Here is an 18,587-nt window from a genome sequence, read left to right as displayed (position 1 = left end):
TCTCAGCACGAAGCAGCTCCAGAAAAAATGACCCAGCCCTCCACATTTCATAAGAACATGGACCCAAAGTCTCTGAGGGGGAAATTGAGGTCGGTTAGATACGATGGTCATAGCCTTCTTTAAAGGGGAATGAACTTGCCAGATTGATGGAGAGAACAAACCGCCCACTGGTGCATAAACTGCATCAGGCTCCTGGTTAGAACATCCTGCAGCAAAGAGGATAAACAGCAGAAGGGAAAATCCCCAAATTCACACAAGTGCAGAAACCCATGATTAGAGTGTCCTTGGAATGACCTATGCTCATTTTAATGCTAAAACACACACCCCTGGGTGAGGAATTAAAATGCTAATGAGACATGTGATGTGGTGTACTAGCATGCACATGTATATCTGGGAGACCCCGTAACATGCTTAACAGTAATGCCCATTCCCGCTCCTTTATGAATAATTATGTAAATCTCCCACGAAGAGAAGCTCCTCACTGCCAAACAGACACAGCTATCTCGTGTGTGTGTGTGTGTGTGTGTGTGTGTGTGTGTGTGTTAGAGATGGGGGCTTGCTCTTTCGCCAGGCTGGAGTACAGTGGCCCGATCTCGGCTCACTGTAACCTCTGCCTACGCCTCCCAGGCTCAAGTGATCCTCTCACCTCAGCCTCTCAAGTAGTTGGGGCTACAGGCACTGCACCACTAAGCCCGGCTTTTTTTTTTTTTTTTTTTGAGATGGCGTCTTGCTCTGCTGCCCAGGCTGGAGTGCAGTGGCGCGATCTCGGCTCATTGCAACCTCCACCTCACTGGTTCAAGCAATTCCCCTGCCTCAGCATCCCGCGCAACTAGGATTACAGGCGCGCGCCAGCCACCACGCCCGGTTAATTTTTTCTGTATTTTCAGTAGAGACAGGGCTTCACCATGTTGGCCAGACTGGTCTGGAACTCCTGACCTCAGGCAATTCGCCCGCCTCGGCCTCCCAAAGTGCTGGGATTACAGGCGTGAGCCACCGCGCCCGGCCCAAGCCAGGCTAATTTTTGTATTTTTAGTAGAGACGGAGTTTCGCCATGTCGCCCAGGTAGTTCTCTCACTCCTGGGCTCAAGCAATTGTCCCGTCTCAGCCTCCCAAAGTGCTGGGATTATAGGCATGAGGCACCGCGCCAGGCCACTGTCTCACTCTCTTGGTAAATGCAAGCTACAAATGCGCGTGACCCAGGCCTGCCTGGGGGCAAGAGCTTCCACCAGCCAACTCCCAAGCACGTGGATGCGCACGTGGAGGGCGGGCAGGAAGAGGGTGCGCACGTGGAAGGCTAACAGGAAGAGGGTGCGCACGTGGCCGGAGAGCTCCCCAGCTGGCGGCGGCGGCGGTTGTGCGCCGGCCGCTTGGCTTGGAGCTGGAATTCAATCCCCAGAACTGGATCTTTAGGTGCAACGTTGGCGGCCCTGGATCTAGGGACGCAACTCTTGGGGTCCTCCCACTGCGCCGCCTGGGGAGCCTGCTCCTGCTTCCTTTCCCGGCTAGCTGGCCCCGTCCTCTGAGGCCGTGCGAATTCCCGCCACCTTCCCTCGCCCCCGGAGCCCTGCCCTTCCCGCCTTCTGTGGCCAAGGCTTCCAGGTGCGGGCCTCGCTCCACAACTCAGGAGGCAGGACCAGCGGCTCCCTTTTACAGGTAAGGAAACTGAGGCCGAGGAACCGCAGGGGCCCCTGGTTAGCGCTCAGAGAGCACTCGACTTCCCTGGGACTCCTGGCTGGTCCAGGCCCTGCAGGTCAGCCCCGGTGCGGCCGCCGGGCTACTCTGGCGCTTTTCAGGTTCCTGCGACCCCGCGTGGTTGGGTTCTGACGTGAGCCGGGCCCTCCTTTCCCCAGGCCACTGCGCGGCCGGCCTTGGTGGGGTGGAACCTTAGATTGATTTGAGAACTGGTTTATGTTTTGGTTGATGTGGCATGTTTTGTTTTGATTTTTAATGTTCCCCAGGGTGCAAAGGGTAGCTGGTGTTTTCTTTCCAGAAAGGCTTTCTATTCCCAGCCCCTGCCCGGTTTGATGGATGTGGAGTTTCTGATGCTGGAGACCGTTTTACTTTTCTTTGTGGGTAGAACGCATCTCCTTTCATCTTTCAAATTGTGAGCTCAGTCCTTGCTGACTGGAGCCGCTGCCCTCGCCAGCATTCCCAGGCTATTAAATATTTGTTTAAAAGGATGGATATAAAACATGATGTTAGGAATAAGGCGTCTTGAAAAAGCACTATTCGCAAAAACAGCACCATTGTAATATTCTGAAATTATCTTGGCTCTTTTGACATCAGGGCCCAAAGCACTTGGGATTCCGTAATTATTTGGCCTCATGCTACACTTTAAGACAGATTATTTTATTTTTCTTGTAGTCAGGAAAGTAAAAGAACAAAAAACTGAGATGACATGTTGAAATCTCACTGCGAGGACGCGAGGGAGGATGAGGGAGGCAGGGAGGGCGGCTGAACGCTAAAGGCTGGGGCTGGGGTTTGCAGGATTCGGGGTGACAGGAGCCCAGGGCAGAGGGATGTGCTGGGCAGAGGGGGCGCCATCCATGGGCTGCATTGTAGAGTGAGCATGGCCAAGCCAAGGAGCTGAACAAGACGACTTCAGTCCTGAACCTGGAAAGAATGTGAGATGCAGGAGAAACAGGTCCTGGCTGGCGGGTATTGGGCCCCAGGAGGGAAAGAGAGAACAAAGTTAAGTTTGGATGCTAACGCTATCTCCTGTTTGACTGGGGAGCCTTCATATCCCCTCCCACGCTGTCAGGACACGTACTGTAGGCACTGGAGCAGGTCACACCAACTAGAATGATCGGTTTCCATCCATTCCGGGATGCATTTTTGTTCACATTTTAACAGCTCTGAAGTTGGGCTGGGTCCCACAGTTTGTGTCTTTCTTTGTGTCATCATTCACTTGGCAGCTTTTTGTCGGTCTTAGTGGCACAGAAAGTCACAGTGCCTTAAACCCAGCAGCATCTTAGCTGTGATGAAGGAGTCAGCCATGGCCTGAGTCCAGTAACTGCAGGATCCAGAGTTGGAGACGCAGGCAGAGAGGATGGTCCACCTCAGCCTGCACCCTTTTGTTGTTTATGACTTTGTCTTTGAAAGTGCTTGTTTCAAGGCATGTGAGGGAGGGGATTGGCAAAAGTAAAAGCCTGGAAACAACAGATAGACAAATGAAAAATGTGTTACTTTGTGGTTGGGAGAGGGAAGAAACAGCTGGTAGCTGCATCTCTCTTCCAGGTAAAATTGGAATGCTGTATAACCACTGGTAGATAGCACCTTTGAGTGAAAGGCATTTTGCAGCAGCTGGAGTCAGCTGCCCACTGAGCAGGCAGCCCTGGCCCAAGAGCCTCATGAGCAGCCAGCCAGTCTGAATATGCTGATTGGGCCAGTGAGCCCCAGGCTTCATCATCTGCTTGAGTCTTGGTGAGCCCTGGGTCTGTCCCATGACAGAAACCTCCTGCTGCTGTAAGCTCCTCTAGGGGAGAGACTGCATCTTCCTCATCCTTGAGGTCCCAATGCTCAGCATACTGCCTGACACATAGAAGATGCTAAATTGGGGTTTGTTGAGCGGGAACTGTTTTGAACAGGTTGGGCAAATTGTCTTCCTCGTGGTGGAGTGAAAGTTTTCATGTACCACTTTGGCAGGGCACGGTGGCTCACACCTGTAATCCCAGCACTTTGGGAGGCTGAGGAGGGTGGATCATGAGGTCAGGAGATCGAGACCAGCCTGGCCAACATGGTGAAATCCCATCACTACTAAAAATTAGCTGGGTGTGGTGGCACCTACCTGTAATCTCAGCTTCTCAGGAGGCTGAGGCAGGAGAATTGCCTGAACCCGGGAGGCAAAGGTTGCAGTGAACCGAGATTGTGCCATTACACTCCAGCCTGGGCAATAAGCGAAACTGTCTTGGAAAAAAAATTCATAGCAGATTTATTCATAATGCCTTGAAACAAGAAATAACTCAAATGCTCATCAACAGCGGAATGGATAAATAAGTAGTAGTTATTCATATGATGAAATATTATATAGTAATAAAGATTACTGAACTGCATGAACTACTGCTACAGGCATGTAGCATGCAACAACATACGTGTAGCAGTAGTTCATGGATGAATTTCACATGCATAATGTTGAACAAAACATATGCAGAAGTGCACAAAATTGATGATTTGGCTGGATGCAGTGGCTCACGCCTGTAATCCCAGCGCTTTGTTAGCCGAGGCAACCAGATCACCTGAGCCCAGGAGTTTGAGACCAGCCTGGGCAACACAATGAAACTGTTTCTACAGAAAAATATAAAAATTAGCTGGGCATGGTGGCACATACCTGTAGTCCTAGCTACTCAGGAGGCTGAAGCAGGAGGATTGTTTGACCCCAGGAGGTTGAGGCTGCAGTGAGCTGTGATCACACCACCCGAGTCTGGGCAACAGAGCGAGACTATGTCTCAAAAAAATATGATTTTATGTATGTGAAGTTCAAGAACAGGCAAAATAATTGATGGTGATAGAGGCAGAGTAGTGTAACCTTTAGGGTTATTGACTGGAGGAGGTACTTCTAGAATGTAAGAAATATTCAGTATGTTGATCTGGTAATAGTTACCATATGTATGTATATGCGTATATATATGCACACACAGACACATTTATACTAAATGTACATATATGTACATAAAAGCCAATCATGCTGAACACTTAAGATTTGTGCATTTAGAGCCAGTCATGGTGGCTCATGGAATCCCAGCACTTTGGGAGGCTGAGGCAGGAGGATTGTTTGACCCCAAGAGTTCAAGGCCGACCTGGGCAAGGTAGCAAGAACCCTGTCTCTACAAAAATATTTTAAAATTAGCCAAGCATGGTGGTGTGTGCCTGTAGTCCTAGCTACTCGGGAGGCTGAGGCAGGCGAATTGCTTCGGCTCAAGAGTTGAAGGTGGCAGGAAGCTATGATGATGACAGTACACTCCAGTCTATGTGACAGAGAGAGACTATATCTCTAAAATAAAATAAATTAGACTGGGTGCAGTGGCTCACGCCTGTAATCCCAGCACTTTGGGAAGCCAAGGCAGGAGGATTGCTTGAGCCCAGGAGTTCAAGACCATCCTGGGCAACATAGCAAGAACCCTGTCTCTACAAAAAAAAAAAAGTAAAATTAGCTGGGCATGGTGGTGTGAACCTGTAGTCCTAGCTACTCAGGAGGCTGAGGCAGGAGGGTTGCTTGGGCCCAGGAGTTCAAGATTGCAAAGAGCTGTGATCATGACACTACACTCCAGTCTACATGACAGAGACAGACTCTGTCTCTAACAAAAATAAGTAAATAAATTAGGCCGGGTGCGGTGGCTCATGCCTGTAATCCCAGCACTTTGGGAGACTGAGGCGGGTGGATTGCTTGAGCTCAGGAGTTCGAGACCAGCCTGGGTAATATAGTGAAACCCCATCTCTACAAAAAATACAAAAATTAACAGGGCATGGTGGTGCACGCCTGTGATCCCAGCTACTTGGGAAGCTGAGGTGGGAGGATGACTTGACGCTGGGAGGCAGAAGTTGCAGAGCCAAGATTGCACCATTATACTCCAGCCTGGGTGACACAGCCAGACCCTGTCTCTAAAATAAAATAATTATATATAAAGTATGTACATATACTATAGGAATATATATATTTATGTACTGTAAGTTATACATCAATTAAAAAGTGAAGAATGTATCTTGTGTGGATTATGGATCCAAATGTGAAATACAAAATAATAAAAATTCTCAAAGCTGGCATATGAGAATATGTTCATGACTTTGGAATAAAGGAAGATTTTTTCTTTTTTTTGAGACAGGGTCTTACTCTGTCACCCAGGCTGGAGTGCAGTAGTGCGATCACAGCTCACTGCAACCTTGACCTCCTGGACTCAGGTGATCCTCCCACTCAGCCTCCCAAGTAGCTGGTACTGCAGGTGCACACCACCATGCCCAGCTAATTTTTGCATTTTTTTGTAGAGACAGGGTTTCACTGTGTTGCCTGGGCTCTTGGACTCAAGCGATCTGCCTTTCTCAGCCTCCCAAAGTGCTGGGATTACAGGTGTGAGCCCCTGTGCCCAGCCTAGAGGACAGTTTCTTTCTTTTTTTTTTTTTGAGACGGAGTCTCACTCTGTCACCCAGGCTGTAGTGCAGTGGCGCCATCTCGGCTCACTGCAAGCTCCGCCTCCCGGGTTCACGCCATTCTCCTGCCTCAGCCTCCCGAGTAGCTGGGACTACAGGCGTCCACCACCACGCCTGGCTAATTTTTAGTAGAGATGGGGTTTCACATGTTAGCCAGGGTGACCTCGATCTCCTGACCTTGTGATCTGCCTGCCTCGGCCTCCCAAAGAGGACAGTTTCTTAAACAGGATGCAGAAAGCACCAACTGTAGAAGAAAATGTTGATAAATTGGGCTACATTAAAGTTAAGGACTTTTCTTTATCAAAATATACCATTAATAGAGTGAAATGATCCTTTGTGGTTCATAAGCGTGATGATCGAGTGTTCATTTGCATGTGTGAGATGTGCCACCCTGAGACCTTGTTACAAAGTCAACTTATTACCCATCTGAGATTACCAAAAAAAAAAAGAGAGTGAGCTGGGCGCAGTGGTGGCTCATGCCTGTAATCCTAGCACTTTGGGAGGCTGAGGTGGGTGGATCCCTTGAGGCCAGGAGTTCGAGACTAGCCCAGACAACATGGTGAAACCCCATCTCTACTAAAAATACAAAAATTAGCTGGGCATGGTGGTGGGTGCCTGTAATCCCAGCTACTTGGGAGGCAGAGGCAGGAGAATCACTTGGACCCGGGAGGTTGCAGTGAGCTGAGATCACACCACTGCACTACCACCTGGGTGACAGAGTAAGACTCCGTCTCAAAGAAAAAAAATAAATACAATGAAAGAGAAGCCATTCAGTGGAATAAAATATTTACAGCGCATATAACTGATCGAGGGCTAATTTCAAGACTGTGTAAAGAATACTTCACAGATCTAAAATGGGCAATAGACTTGAATGGGCACTTTACAAAAGATGTCTATATGTACCCACAAACATTTAAAATGTAAAAATTGAAAAAAAAAGATATCTAGGTCAGGACACCATATGAAAAGGTGCTCAACTTCATTAGAACCAGGGAAACGCAAATTTAAAAAATGCAAGGAGGCTGGCTCAGTTGCTCATGCCTGTAGTTCCAGCACTTTTGGAGGCCAGGGTGGGAGGATCACTTGAACCCAGAAGGTTGAGACCAACCTGGGCAACATAGAAAGACCTCCACCTCTACAAAAAATAAAAAATTGCTGGGCATTATGGCATGAATCTGTAGTTGTAGCTACACGAGAGGCTAAGTTAAGGCAGGAGGATTGTTTGAGGCCAAGAGTTCTAGGCTGCAGTGAGCTATGATCACACCACTGCACTCCAGCCTGGGTGACAGAGCAAGACCCCATCTCCAAAAATCTTTTTAAAATTAAATTTTAAATTACATAAGGAGACCGGACACAGTGGCTCATGCCTGTAATCCCAGCACTTTGGGAGGTTGAGGTGGGAGGATCACTTGAGCTCAGGAGTTCTAAACCAGCCTGGGCAACATGGTGAAACCCTGTCTCTACTAAAAATACAAAAATTAGCTGGGCGTGGTGGTGCATGCCTGTAATCCTAGCTACTTGGGAAGCTGAGGCATGAGAATTGCTTAAAACGGGGAGGCGGAGATTGCAGTGAGCCAAGATTGCACCACTGCACTCCAGCCTGGGTGACAGAGAGACTCTGTCTCAAAAAAAAAAACAAAAAATCCCCACAAGGAGACACCATTACACACTGACTAGAATGGCAAACGTTTAAGATACCAGCAATCTGAAGTGTTAACAAGGATGGAACAGGAGAATTCTGACATGTGGCTAGTAGGAGGATAAAACTTTAAAACTGTTTAGCCCTATCTACTATAATGGACATACCTATTCCCTGTGACCCATCAATTTGACATGTAGGTACATTCTCAACAGAAATGTATGTGACTCAGTGCAATTCCAACTCACGTCGGTCAGAATGGCTGTTATTCAAAAGTCAAAAAATAGCAAATGTTGGTGAGGATGCAGAGAAAAGGGAACACTTATACACAGTTGGTGGGAATGTAAATTAGTCAAACCTTTATGTGAAACAGTATGGAGATTTCTCAAAGAACTAAAAATAGGACTACCATTCAACCCACCAATCCCACTACTGGGTATCTTCCCGAAGGAAGAGAAATTGTCATATCAAAACGACACTTTCACTCATATGTTTATCACAGCACTAGTCACAATAGCGAAGTTATGGAGTCAACCTAAGTGTCCATCAACAGATGATTGGATAAAGAAAATGTGATATAGGATGGGTGCAGTGGCTCACGCCTGTAATTCTAGCACTTTGGAAGGCCAAGGCGGGCAGATTACTTGAGGTCAGGAGTTTGAGACCAGCTTGGCCTACATGATGAAACCCCATCTCTACTAATAAAGTACAAAAATTGAGGTTGCAGTGAGTCAAGATCATACCACTGCACTCCAGCCTGGATGACAGAGCGAGACTCTGTCTCAGAAAAAAAAAAAAAATGCCTGGGTGCGGTGGCTCATGCCTGTAATCCCAGCACTTTGGGAGGCCAAGGCGGGCGGATCACGAGGTCAGGAGATGGAGACCATACTGGCCAACATGGTGAAACCCCATCTCTACTAAAATACAAAAAATTAGCCAGGCATGGTGGTGCGTGTCTGTAGTCCCAGCTACTCGGGAGGCTGAGACAGGGGAATCGCTTGAACCTGGGAGGTGGAAGTTGCAGTGAGCTGAGATCACACCACTGCGCTCCAGCCTGGCAACAGAGCAAGACTCCGTTTTAAAAAAAAAAAAAAAAAAAAGTGATACATACACCATAGAATACTATGCAGCCATAAAAAAGAACGAAATCGGCCAGGCGCAGTGGCTCACGCCTGTAATCTCAGCACTTCGAGAGGCCGAGGCGGGCGGATCACGACGTCAGGAGATCGAGACCATCCTGGCTAACATGGTGAAACCCCGTCTCTACTAAAAACACAAAAAAATTAGCCGGGTGTGGTGGCGGGCGCCTGTAGTCCCAGCTACTCGGGAGGCTGAGGCAGGAGAATGGCGTGAACCCGGGAGGCAGAGCTTGCAGTGAGCTGAGATCGCGCCACTGCACTCCAGCCTGCATGACAGAGCGAGACTCCGTCTCAAAAAAAAAAAAAAAAACAGAAATCATATCTCTTGCAGCAACAAGGATGGAGCTAGAGGCCCATATCCTACATGAAATAACTCAGAAACAGAAAGTCAAATACCAAATATTCTCAGTTACAAGTGGAACTAAACACTGGGTATACTTGGATATACAGAAGGAAGCCACAGACACTGGGGACTCCAAAAGTGGGGAGGTTGAAAGCGGGGTGAGGATTGAAAAATTACCTGTTGAGTATAATGTTCACTATTCAGGTGATGGGCACACTAAAAGCCGAAACCTCACCAGTATGCAGTATATTCATGTAACAAACATGCACATGTACCCTCTGAATCTATTTTTTAAAAAATGTGTGTGTGATTTTGTATATGTAAAAGGCAAGGGAGATGATTTCATAGAAGCATTCAAACATTTGGTATGGAGCGTGTCAATGTACAGTAGCGCCAAACACCTAATTTTCTGAGAATCCATTCAGTTGTCAGGCCATGGGCTGAGTGCTAGGATGCTGAGTTGAGACGACTTCCATGCACTAAGGTGAGGAAAGAAGAGAACTGAGTCATCAGTGTGGAGAAGACGCATGTGAGGATGAAGAGGAATAGTTGAGAAGTTGTGTCATTTTTTTTCCGTTAGCAATGACACGTTTTCTCCTCTGATGGGCTTGAAAGTGCTCCCTCTTGCCAGTCGCCCCCCCCCCCGCCCAGCGATGAACTGCTGAACTTGCAGAAACCCTTGCAGAGTGCCCTGGGCTTCGTGATCTTGAGAAGCAGCCAAAACTGGAACAGCAAAAAACCGTCAACACTGGAGTAGGACAAAGGCCGGTATTATGCGTCCTAAACTTAGTGGGCTCTTACATTGTTAGGATGACACAGAAAGCACTTGTGCTCAGAAAAGACACTGATCTAAAAAGGAGGAAATATCCTTCCCTCCTTCCCCCTCCCCCATTGCGTGCAGCATTTGCTGTGTGGAATTGTTCTTGGTGCATCAGCAGTTTCTGCTGCTTCTCCTGTTTTATTCTTACCATCCCTGTGGACTTTGCAACACTAAAACGTTTGCTTGGTTTAGTTGGTAGAGTTTTCTTGTCTTTGGCAAATGTTCCAGACTCATCTGAGATCTCTAAGTAAAAGTTTGTTTAAACGGCAATTTTAATTCTTGACCCTCCCCGCCAAAAAAAAAAAATTCCCAAAAGGCACTATCATTCACATCGAGTTTTTCTTTTTGTTACTGTTTTTCTTTTTTTTTTTTGAGACAGAGTCTCGCTCTGTTGCCCAGGCCGGAGTGCAGTGACGTGATCTCGGCTCACTGCAACCTCCACCTCCCAGGTTCAAGGAATTATCCTACCTCAGCCTGCCGAGTAGCTGGGATTACAGGCTCATGCTACCACGCCCGGCTAATTTTTGTATTTTCTTTACTTTTTTTGGTTGTTGTTGTTTGAGACAGACTCTTGCTCTGTCACCCAGGCTGGAGTGCAGTGGTGTGATCTTGGCTTACTGCAACCTCTGCCTCCCGGGTTCAAGTGATTCTCCTGCTTCAGCCTCCTGAGTAGCTGGGACTACAGGTGCCTGCCACCACGCCCGGCTAATTTTTGTATTTTTAGTAGAGACAGGGTTTCCCCATGTTGGCCAGTCTGGTCTCGAACTCCTGACTTCAGGTGATCCACTCACCTTGGCCTCCCAAAGTGCTGGGATTACAGGTGTGAACCACTGTGCCCAGCCCACATCGAGTTTCTCTGGAAGGTTTTATGTGTTTATTTATTTTATTTTATTTTATTTATTTTTTGAAAATGAGTCTCCCTTTGTTGTCCAGGCCAGAGTGCAATGGCGTGATCTTAGCTCACTACAACCTCCGCCTCCCAGGTTCAAGCAATTCTCCTGCCTCAGCCTCCTGAGTAGCTGAGATTACAGGCACCCACCACCACACCTGGCTAATTTTTTTGTATTTTTAGTAAAGATGGGGTTTCACCATGTTGGCCAGGCTGGTCTTGAACTCCTGACCTCAAGTGATTTGCCCGCCTCGGCCTCCCAAAGTACTGGGATTACAGGCGTGAGCCACCGTGCCTAGCCCTGTTTTCACTTTTTCACTGTTATGAATAATGCTGCTGTGGATATTTGTGTGCAAGATTTTGTGTGGATATTTGTTTTCAGTTCTCTTGGATATTATACCTAGGAGTTTTTATTGTGGTCAGAAGATACTTTCTATGATTTCAGTGTTTAAGTTTATTAAGAATTGTTTTGGCCGGGCATGGTGGCTCACGCCTGTAGTCCCAGCACTTTGGGAGGCCAAGGTGGGTGGATCACGAGGTCAGGAGATCGAGACCATCCTGGCTAACACGGTGAAACCCCGTCTGTACTAAAAATATAAAAAATTAGCCGGGCATGGTGGCGGGTGCCTGTGGTCCCAGCTACTCGGAGGCTGAGGCGGGAGAATCGCTTGAACCTGGGAGGCGGAGGTTGCAGTGAGCCGAGATTGTGCCACTGCACTCCAGCCTGGGCAACAGAGTAACACTGTCTCTCAAAAAAAAAAAAAAAAAAAAAGAATTGTTTTATGGCCTATCACATACCATATGGTCTATCCTGAAGAATATTCCATGTATACTTAGGAAGCATGTGTATTCTGCTGTTGTGGGGTAAAGTGTTCTGTTGGTTTATAGTGTTGTACAATTCCCCTACTTTCTCTTGGCCTTCTGTGTAGTTGTTTTATTGTTGAAAGTAGGATATTAGATCGGGCACGGTGGTTCATGCCTGTAATCCCAGCACTTTGGGAGGCCAAGGCAAGCCTTCTGCGCTTGATATTTTTAGACTGTGATTGACCGCAGTTAGCTGAAACCGGAAAGTGAAATCGATAAGGGGGAACTACGGTACATTTAGGTGTAACATGTTTTTCTGTGGTACATTTAGTATAACATGTTTTGAAATGTGTAGATGGAAGATAAAGAGGTTTATTAATTGGTACAAATATACAGCTTGATAGAAGAAATTTGGCTTAGTGTTGGGTAGATTAGTAGGGTGACTATAGTTTACAGTAATTAATTGTATATTTCAAAATAGCTAGAAGAGAATAATTGGAATGTTTTGAGCAAAAAGACAAGCATTTAAGGTAATGGATATCCAAGTTACACTGATTTGATCTTTACGAATTATAGGCATGTGTTAAATTATCAAATGTACCCCCAAAATATGTACATCTGTTATGCATCAGTTAAAACAGTTTTTGAAAGAAGTATGCATACATTGTGGAATAGCTAAATCCAGCTAATTAACATATGTATTACTTCACATACTAACCATATTTTTCTGGCGAGTATACTTAAAATCTATCTTAACAATTTTCAAGAATACTATACGTTACTGTACAGTGTATTTACTATACATAACTATACATAGTGCATAACTATACATAGTGCATAACTATACATACTATACATTGTTATTCTGTCATGTTATACGGTAGAACTCTGGAATTCATTCCCCCATCTGACAGAAGTTTTTTTTGTTCTTTGACTACATCTCTGTTATAGCTTCTTGATGATTGGTTCTTTTTTTTTTAAGACAGAGTCTGACTCTGTCACCCAGGCTAGATAGAGTGCAGTGGCACAATCTAGGCTCACTGCAACCTCCGCCTCCCGGGTTCAAGCGATTCTCCTGCCTCAGTCTCCTGAGTAGCTGGGATTACAGGCTTATGACACCAAGCCCAGCTAATTTTTGTATTTTTAGTAGAGGTGGTGTTTCATCACGTTGGCCAGGCTGGTCTTGAACTCCTGACCTCAAGTGATACACCTGCCGCGGCCTCCCAAAGTGCTGGGATTACAGGTGTGAGCCACTGCGCCTGGCCGATGATTGATTCTTGTGTCAATATATAATCTTTGTCTCTTGTACTTTTTGACTTAAAGTTTATTTGTGTGACTTAAAGTCGCTTAAGTCTGATATTAGTGTAACTACCCGAGCTTTTCTTTTAGTACTATTTGCATGGAATATCTTTTTGCATACTTGCATTTTCAACCTATTTGTGTCTTTGGATATGAAATGAGTCTCTTCTACATATCATAATGTAGTTGAATTATGTTTTTTAAATCTATATTGCCAATCTCTGTCTTTTGATTGGAGAATTTAATCCATTTATATTTGAACTAATTACTGATAAGGAATGACTTCTGCCATTTTGCCATTTGTTTTCTATATATTTTTCTTTTTCTTCCATTAATGCCTTCTTGTGTTTATTTTCTTGTAGTATATTGTTTTAATGGCCTCCTCATTTCCTGTTTTTTTTTTTTTTTTTTTGAGACAGAGTCTTGCTCTGCCACCCAGGCTGGAGTGCAGTGGCACGATCTTGGCTCACTGCAACCTCTGCCTCCTGGGTTCACGCCATTCTCCTGCCTCAGCCTCCCGAGTAGCTGGGACTACAGGCACCCACCACCACACCTGGCTAATTTTTTGTATTTTTAGTGGAGATGGAGTTTCACTGTGTTAGCAAGGATGGTCTCGATCTCCTGACCTCGTGATCCGCCTACCTCAGCCTCACAAAGTACTGGGATTACAGGCGTGAGCCACTGCGCCCAGTCCCTTTTCTGTATATTTTTAAGTCATTTCCTTAGTGATTACCCTGGAGATATAATTTATATCTTAAATTTATTTATTTATTTATTTATTTTGAGACAGAGTCTCACTCTGTTGCCCAGGTTGGAGTGCAGTGGTGCAATCTCGGCTCACTGCAACCGCCATCTCCTGGGTTCAAGTGATTCTCCTGCCCCAGCCTCCTGAGTAGCTGGGATTACAGGCGTGTGCCACCACGCCTGGCTAATTTTTTTTGTATTTTTAGTAGAGATGGAGTTTTGCCATGTTGGCCAGGCTGGTCTCGAACTTCTGACCTCGGGTAACCCACCCTCCTCGGCCTCCCAAAGTGCTGGGATTACAGGTGTGAGCCACCACACCGAGCCTCATTATTATAAAATTTTAATGTTTCGATTATTTATTGACCATGTGTCATAGTCATGTTGATTTGAATTTCACTATTGAGTTTGAATCTTGTTATTTGTTTTTTGTAAACTGCAATTTCCTTTGGTCATTAGACTCTTTATTAGCCTTTCATCTGTGTTGCAGTTTATCTGAGCCTGGGCCCAGTCCAATGGGAGATGTCTGTGTGTGTGGCATGGTCCATCTTGACTGGAGACAGGCAGTTCCTCCTACTGGAGGACGCTTGTTGGGCCAGCCCCAGGGCCTCTTAAATCACTCATTCATTCAGCGAAAATGCACAGATGCCTACTGTGGGCCAGGTCTGTGCTGGTGCTTGGGAAATGGTAGGAACCAGACATTGTGAACCTTGTGTTCCGCACCTTGTGAACAAACAGACTTACAGGGTGGCACCAAGTAAGTAAGATGGGTGGGGCGTCATCTCAGAACATAGCTTTTCTGCTGAGCTGTGCTGGTTTTGTTTTGGGTTTTTTTTTTTTGAGATGGAGTCTCACTCTGTTGCCAGGCTGGCGTGCAGTGGCACCATCTTGGCTCACTGCAACCTCTACCTCCCAGGTTCAAGCAATTCTCCTGTGTCAGCCTCCTGAGTAGCTGAGACTAAGGCGCACACCACCACGCCCGGCTAATTTATTTATTTATTTATTTATTTATTTTACTAGAGATGGGGTTTTATCATGTTGCCCAGGCTGGTCTCGACCTCCTGACCTCAGGTGATCCGCCCACCTCGGTGCATGTCTGTAATCCCAGCTACTTGGGAGGCTGAGGCAGGAGAATCGCTTGAACCCAGGAGGCAGAGGTTGCAGTGAGCCAAGATCACGCCGCTACACTCCAGCCTGGGCGACAGAGCGAGACTCCATCTTAAAAAAAAAAAAAAAAGAAAATTGATGTCCTCACATTTGCGCATCATGTCCTTGAAATGAGAAGTCAGATTGTTCCCTCCATCTCAGCAACTTGACCTTGGTGGGATCAGAAGGCCAGCCTTCAGGGCGGACCTGGAGAAGGAATCCTTCTTGGGCACAGTGGGCCCAGGCCCTCCTCTGTGGGAAGCACAGGGTTTAGAACCTCTAGCTTTCTTCTGGAGGTTCACCTGCCCTCACAGGCGCTTCCTTCCAGGACAGATGTCCCACGGCTTGCAGATGGCTGGGCCCCAGGAGACGGTGCTAGCCCTTCCTCTGAGAGAAGGTAGGTGTCTCTCACCTGCACGGGTAAATCTCCACTGAGGTTTGGGGACAAGAGGAAATGGAGAGCCCATGGCTGAAGGATTTCCCTTGCGTCCCTCCCACAGCAACCCCAAGTTGTTCTCTCACCCATTTGCTGCTCTCCTTACCCGGTGTGGCTTGACCTCTGGGACGGTGGCAGGTGGGCAGAGGGACCACAGTATTCTGTCCTGTCTGCAGGGGTGCAGGCCGCCGCCACCGTGCCCGTCCTCCTGTCCAACCTGGAGGATGGCTTGTCAGACCATCCCCTGGACCAGGGGCCCCACTGCCCTGCCCGGCGGCCCTGCAGCCCTGCCTCGGCTCCAGCTCCCACATCGCCAAAGAAGCCCAAGATGCAGGAGCCTGGGGAAACGTTTCCCACTGACTGGAGCCCCCCGCCTGTGGAGTTTCTCAACCCGAGGGTGCTGCAGGCCAGTCGGGAGGCCCCGGCCCAGAGGTGGGTGGGTGTGGCGGGCCCCCAGGGCCTGAGGAGACTGGCCAGTGAGCTGCCTGAGGAGTTGGAGCAGGAACACCTGGACTTGGACCCGAAGAGGGACCTGGCCTTGCCAGAGAAGCTGTTCTGGAACACGGCAGGCCCAAGCCAGCAGGCTGCGGCCCCAGAGGTGAGCCTGTGTCCACCCTTGACCTCTTCTCCTTGGCTACCCATCTTTAGCCACCCCTTTACAGTCACCCCAGGCCACCCCCTCCTCGGCCACACCCCAGCTGCCCTTCCTCAGACACTTCCCCTTGATCATCCCTCCTCAGCCCTTGGGCCCTTATGCTGGAAGCGCAGGCCCCCAAGGCCAGGATGCACCTCGCCCTGTGTCTCCACCCGTAACTCCTGCTGACAGATGGCTTTGGGTGACACCAAATTCGATGCCACTTCATGGGGCCCCTTGAGGCTTTCATGGCTGAGGTTAGGGTTATGGCCCCGGAGCAAGGAGGGATCTCAGAGCTGAGGTCTGTGCTTGGTTGTCCGTAGAGACTCAAGCCGACTCTGGTCCAGTGGATTGGGAGTCCTAGATGGAACTTCAGTGATGAACTTCAAATTGGGAGTAAGCTCCTGCTGCTAGGTAGACTGCAGGACATTTACAGGCCGTGGATCGAGAACACTTATGCTAAGAATGGGTTTCAGCTGTTTGTAACAGCCTGAGAGAGAGCGAGAGAGACAGACAGACAGACAGAGACACAAGGGAGAGGGGGACAGAGGGAAGGAGAGAGAGAGAGAGGGAGGGGGGAGAGAGGGAAGGAGGGGGAGAAGGAGAGAGGGGGAAGAGAGGGTGTAGAGGGAGGGAGGGAGAGGAGAGGGAGAGGAGGAGAGGGCAATGGGGAGGGGCACAGTGGGAAAGGGAGCGGATGGGGAGGGGGAGAGAAACTCTTTGGCTTTGATAGGGAATGATGTCAGATCATTGAGATTGAAAAGAGTGCGGTGCAGGATAGAGCCCGGTGCAGGATAGGCTGTGTGGTGTGGTGTGCTGGCGCCTGTGATGTGATAATGTTTGCTGCCTCTGTGTGAAGTGTCTCTGAAAGCACATGAGGAATGCCTATCCCATGGGCACCTGTGGGGAGGGAACAGGTGGCTGGGGGTGGGGGTTGGGGCAGGGAGACATTTTACCCTGCGCCTTTATACTTTTTGACTTTTTAATCCTGTGAACATAGTATCTTTTCAGAAAAGCAAACAAAATAAATAAAGGGCTTAATTTAGTTTTTTTTTCTTTTTTCTCCTCTATCTTTGTACTTCTGTGTTGTCCTCATTCCCATGTCCTGTGTTTCCAGTTTTCCTGGGGGGGCTCAGGAAGCTACTTCAACAACCTGGACTACTTACTGCAGGAGAAGAGGTGAGCACAGGGCGTGGCCTGTCGTGGGGTGCTTATTTCTGCAGGGTTGGCAGCAGTCCCGGGACTCACTGCAGAGTCTGGTCAGAGTACAGCAGCCTCCCACCCAGACTCAGCCTGCCCTGTGTGCTCTGATCAGTAACAGGCAGGTCGCCAGGGCAGGGGGTGGCATCACCAAGGCAGAGAGACCCCAGACTCCCACCACGAACAAAGCCCTCCTTCTGGGTCCCCTCTCCACCTTGGCTCCATTCTGCCCAAGGTTCGAGGGTGTCTCCTCCCACTCAAGGGTTATGTGAGAGGGAAGTGGAAAAGCAGATGGCTTTGTGGCTGAGGGTTACAGCCTGGCTGTGGCTGGAGGGTCATGCTGGGCAGACGGGACTTCCTAACATTTCTGCCGCTGCCTTCTACGCCAGCACGCAGGCACGCGTTGCCCATTTTCCCATCCACTCTGAGTTTCACACCTGCCTTCTCCCAGCATATTAGCTTCTAACTAGCTCTCTCCCTGTCTGCCCTAAGTAGTTTCCACAGACCGCTGAAGGCAGCAGTCACGTCTGATGAGATTGGAAATCCCTAGGGAGGTGCGGGTGGCTGGGGAGAGACGGGTCGTCTTCATGTGGGGGCATGCTCTTTGGTGGCACGTGAGCAGGTTGTTCACAGTTCCTGAGTCTTTGTCCTCTCCCACTGTTGTATTGTTTTTGTTCAGTGCATGTCCATTGTGTTTGCAGAAGTTAAGTGTGGGTGGGGGCGATGCCACCCTGGAACACCCAGCTCTCCTGGTGGGAGGACTGATGCCCACTCTTTCCACCCTCCTCAAAGTTCCCAGCCGTGTTGGCAGGGAGCTCCTCATGCACTGGGATGAATTATTCTTTGGTCCGTTCCTGGCCCTCTGGCCCGCCCTGGAGTCATCTCATCTGCCTCTGCTGTGCAGCCTCTCTGGGCTCCTCCGACCCGGGAACTTGTGTTGTTTAGCTCCTTCACCTGAGTGATTTTCTCCCATTAGATTGTATGTTAGGGAAGGGACCATGCCTGTATATTTCCACGGTGCCCAGCATGGTGATGTACATTTAGTAGACGCTTGAAAATATTGGCAGGAAAATGAGCAGCTGGGGCCTCCTCGTGACTGCTTGTCAGTGCGCCTGGCATTGGGAGGGTCCTGCTCTGTGCTAGTCAGCTCGGGCTGCTGTAACAGGATGGCACACACTGGGGGCTTAAACAGTACAGTTATTTCTCCCAGTTCTGGTGGCCAGCAGCCCAGGATTGAGGTTCTGGTCAGTCGGTTCCTGGTGAGGGCACTCTTTCTTGCTTCTTGCTGCGTCCTCACGTGGCAGAGACAGCACAAGCTCTCTGGTGTCTCTTCTTTTAAGGACGCTAATCCTGTGG

General features: G+C 48.3%; 1 protein-coding gene and 1 non-coding gene across 2 annotated transcripts in view; both read left to right on the top strand.

Moving 5' to 3' along the window:
- Positions 1–1,306: 1,306 nt before the first annotated feature.
- FAM178B (family with sequence similarity 178 member B) overlaps positions 1,307–18,587 on the top strand; it is a 106,093-nt gene continuing 88,812 nt past the window's right edge. Inside the window, exons 1-4 of the mRNA XM_009235643.3 lie at positions 1,307–1,653; positions 15,290–15,358; positions 15,574–15,995; positions 17,149–17,210. Coding sequence (XP_009233918.2) covers positions 15,295–15,358; positions 15,574–15,995; positions 17,149–17,210 — 548 coding nt within the window. The 5' untranslated portion in view covers positions 1,307–1,653; positions 15,290–15,294. The remainder of the gene's footprint in view (positions 1,654–15,289; positions 15,359–15,573; positions 15,996–17,148; positions 17,211–18,587) is intronic.
- On the top strand, positions 6,471–6,573 carry LOC112132204 (small nucleolar RNA U13). The gene has a single exon (XR_002914011.2). It is a non-coding gene; the product is annotated as a small nucleolar RNA U13 (small nucleolar RNA).

Source organism: Pongo abelii, chromosome 12 (assembly GCF_028885655.2).
Source record: "Pongo abelii isolate AG06213 chromosome 12, NHGRI_mPonAbe1-v2.0_pri, whole genome shotgun sequence".
NCBI lineage: Eukaryota > Metazoa > Chordata > Mammalia > Primates > Hominidae > Pongo > Pongo abelii.
The sequence above is the reverse complement of the archived record's forward strand: the minus strand, read 5'-3'. Positions and strand labels throughout refer to the sequence as shown.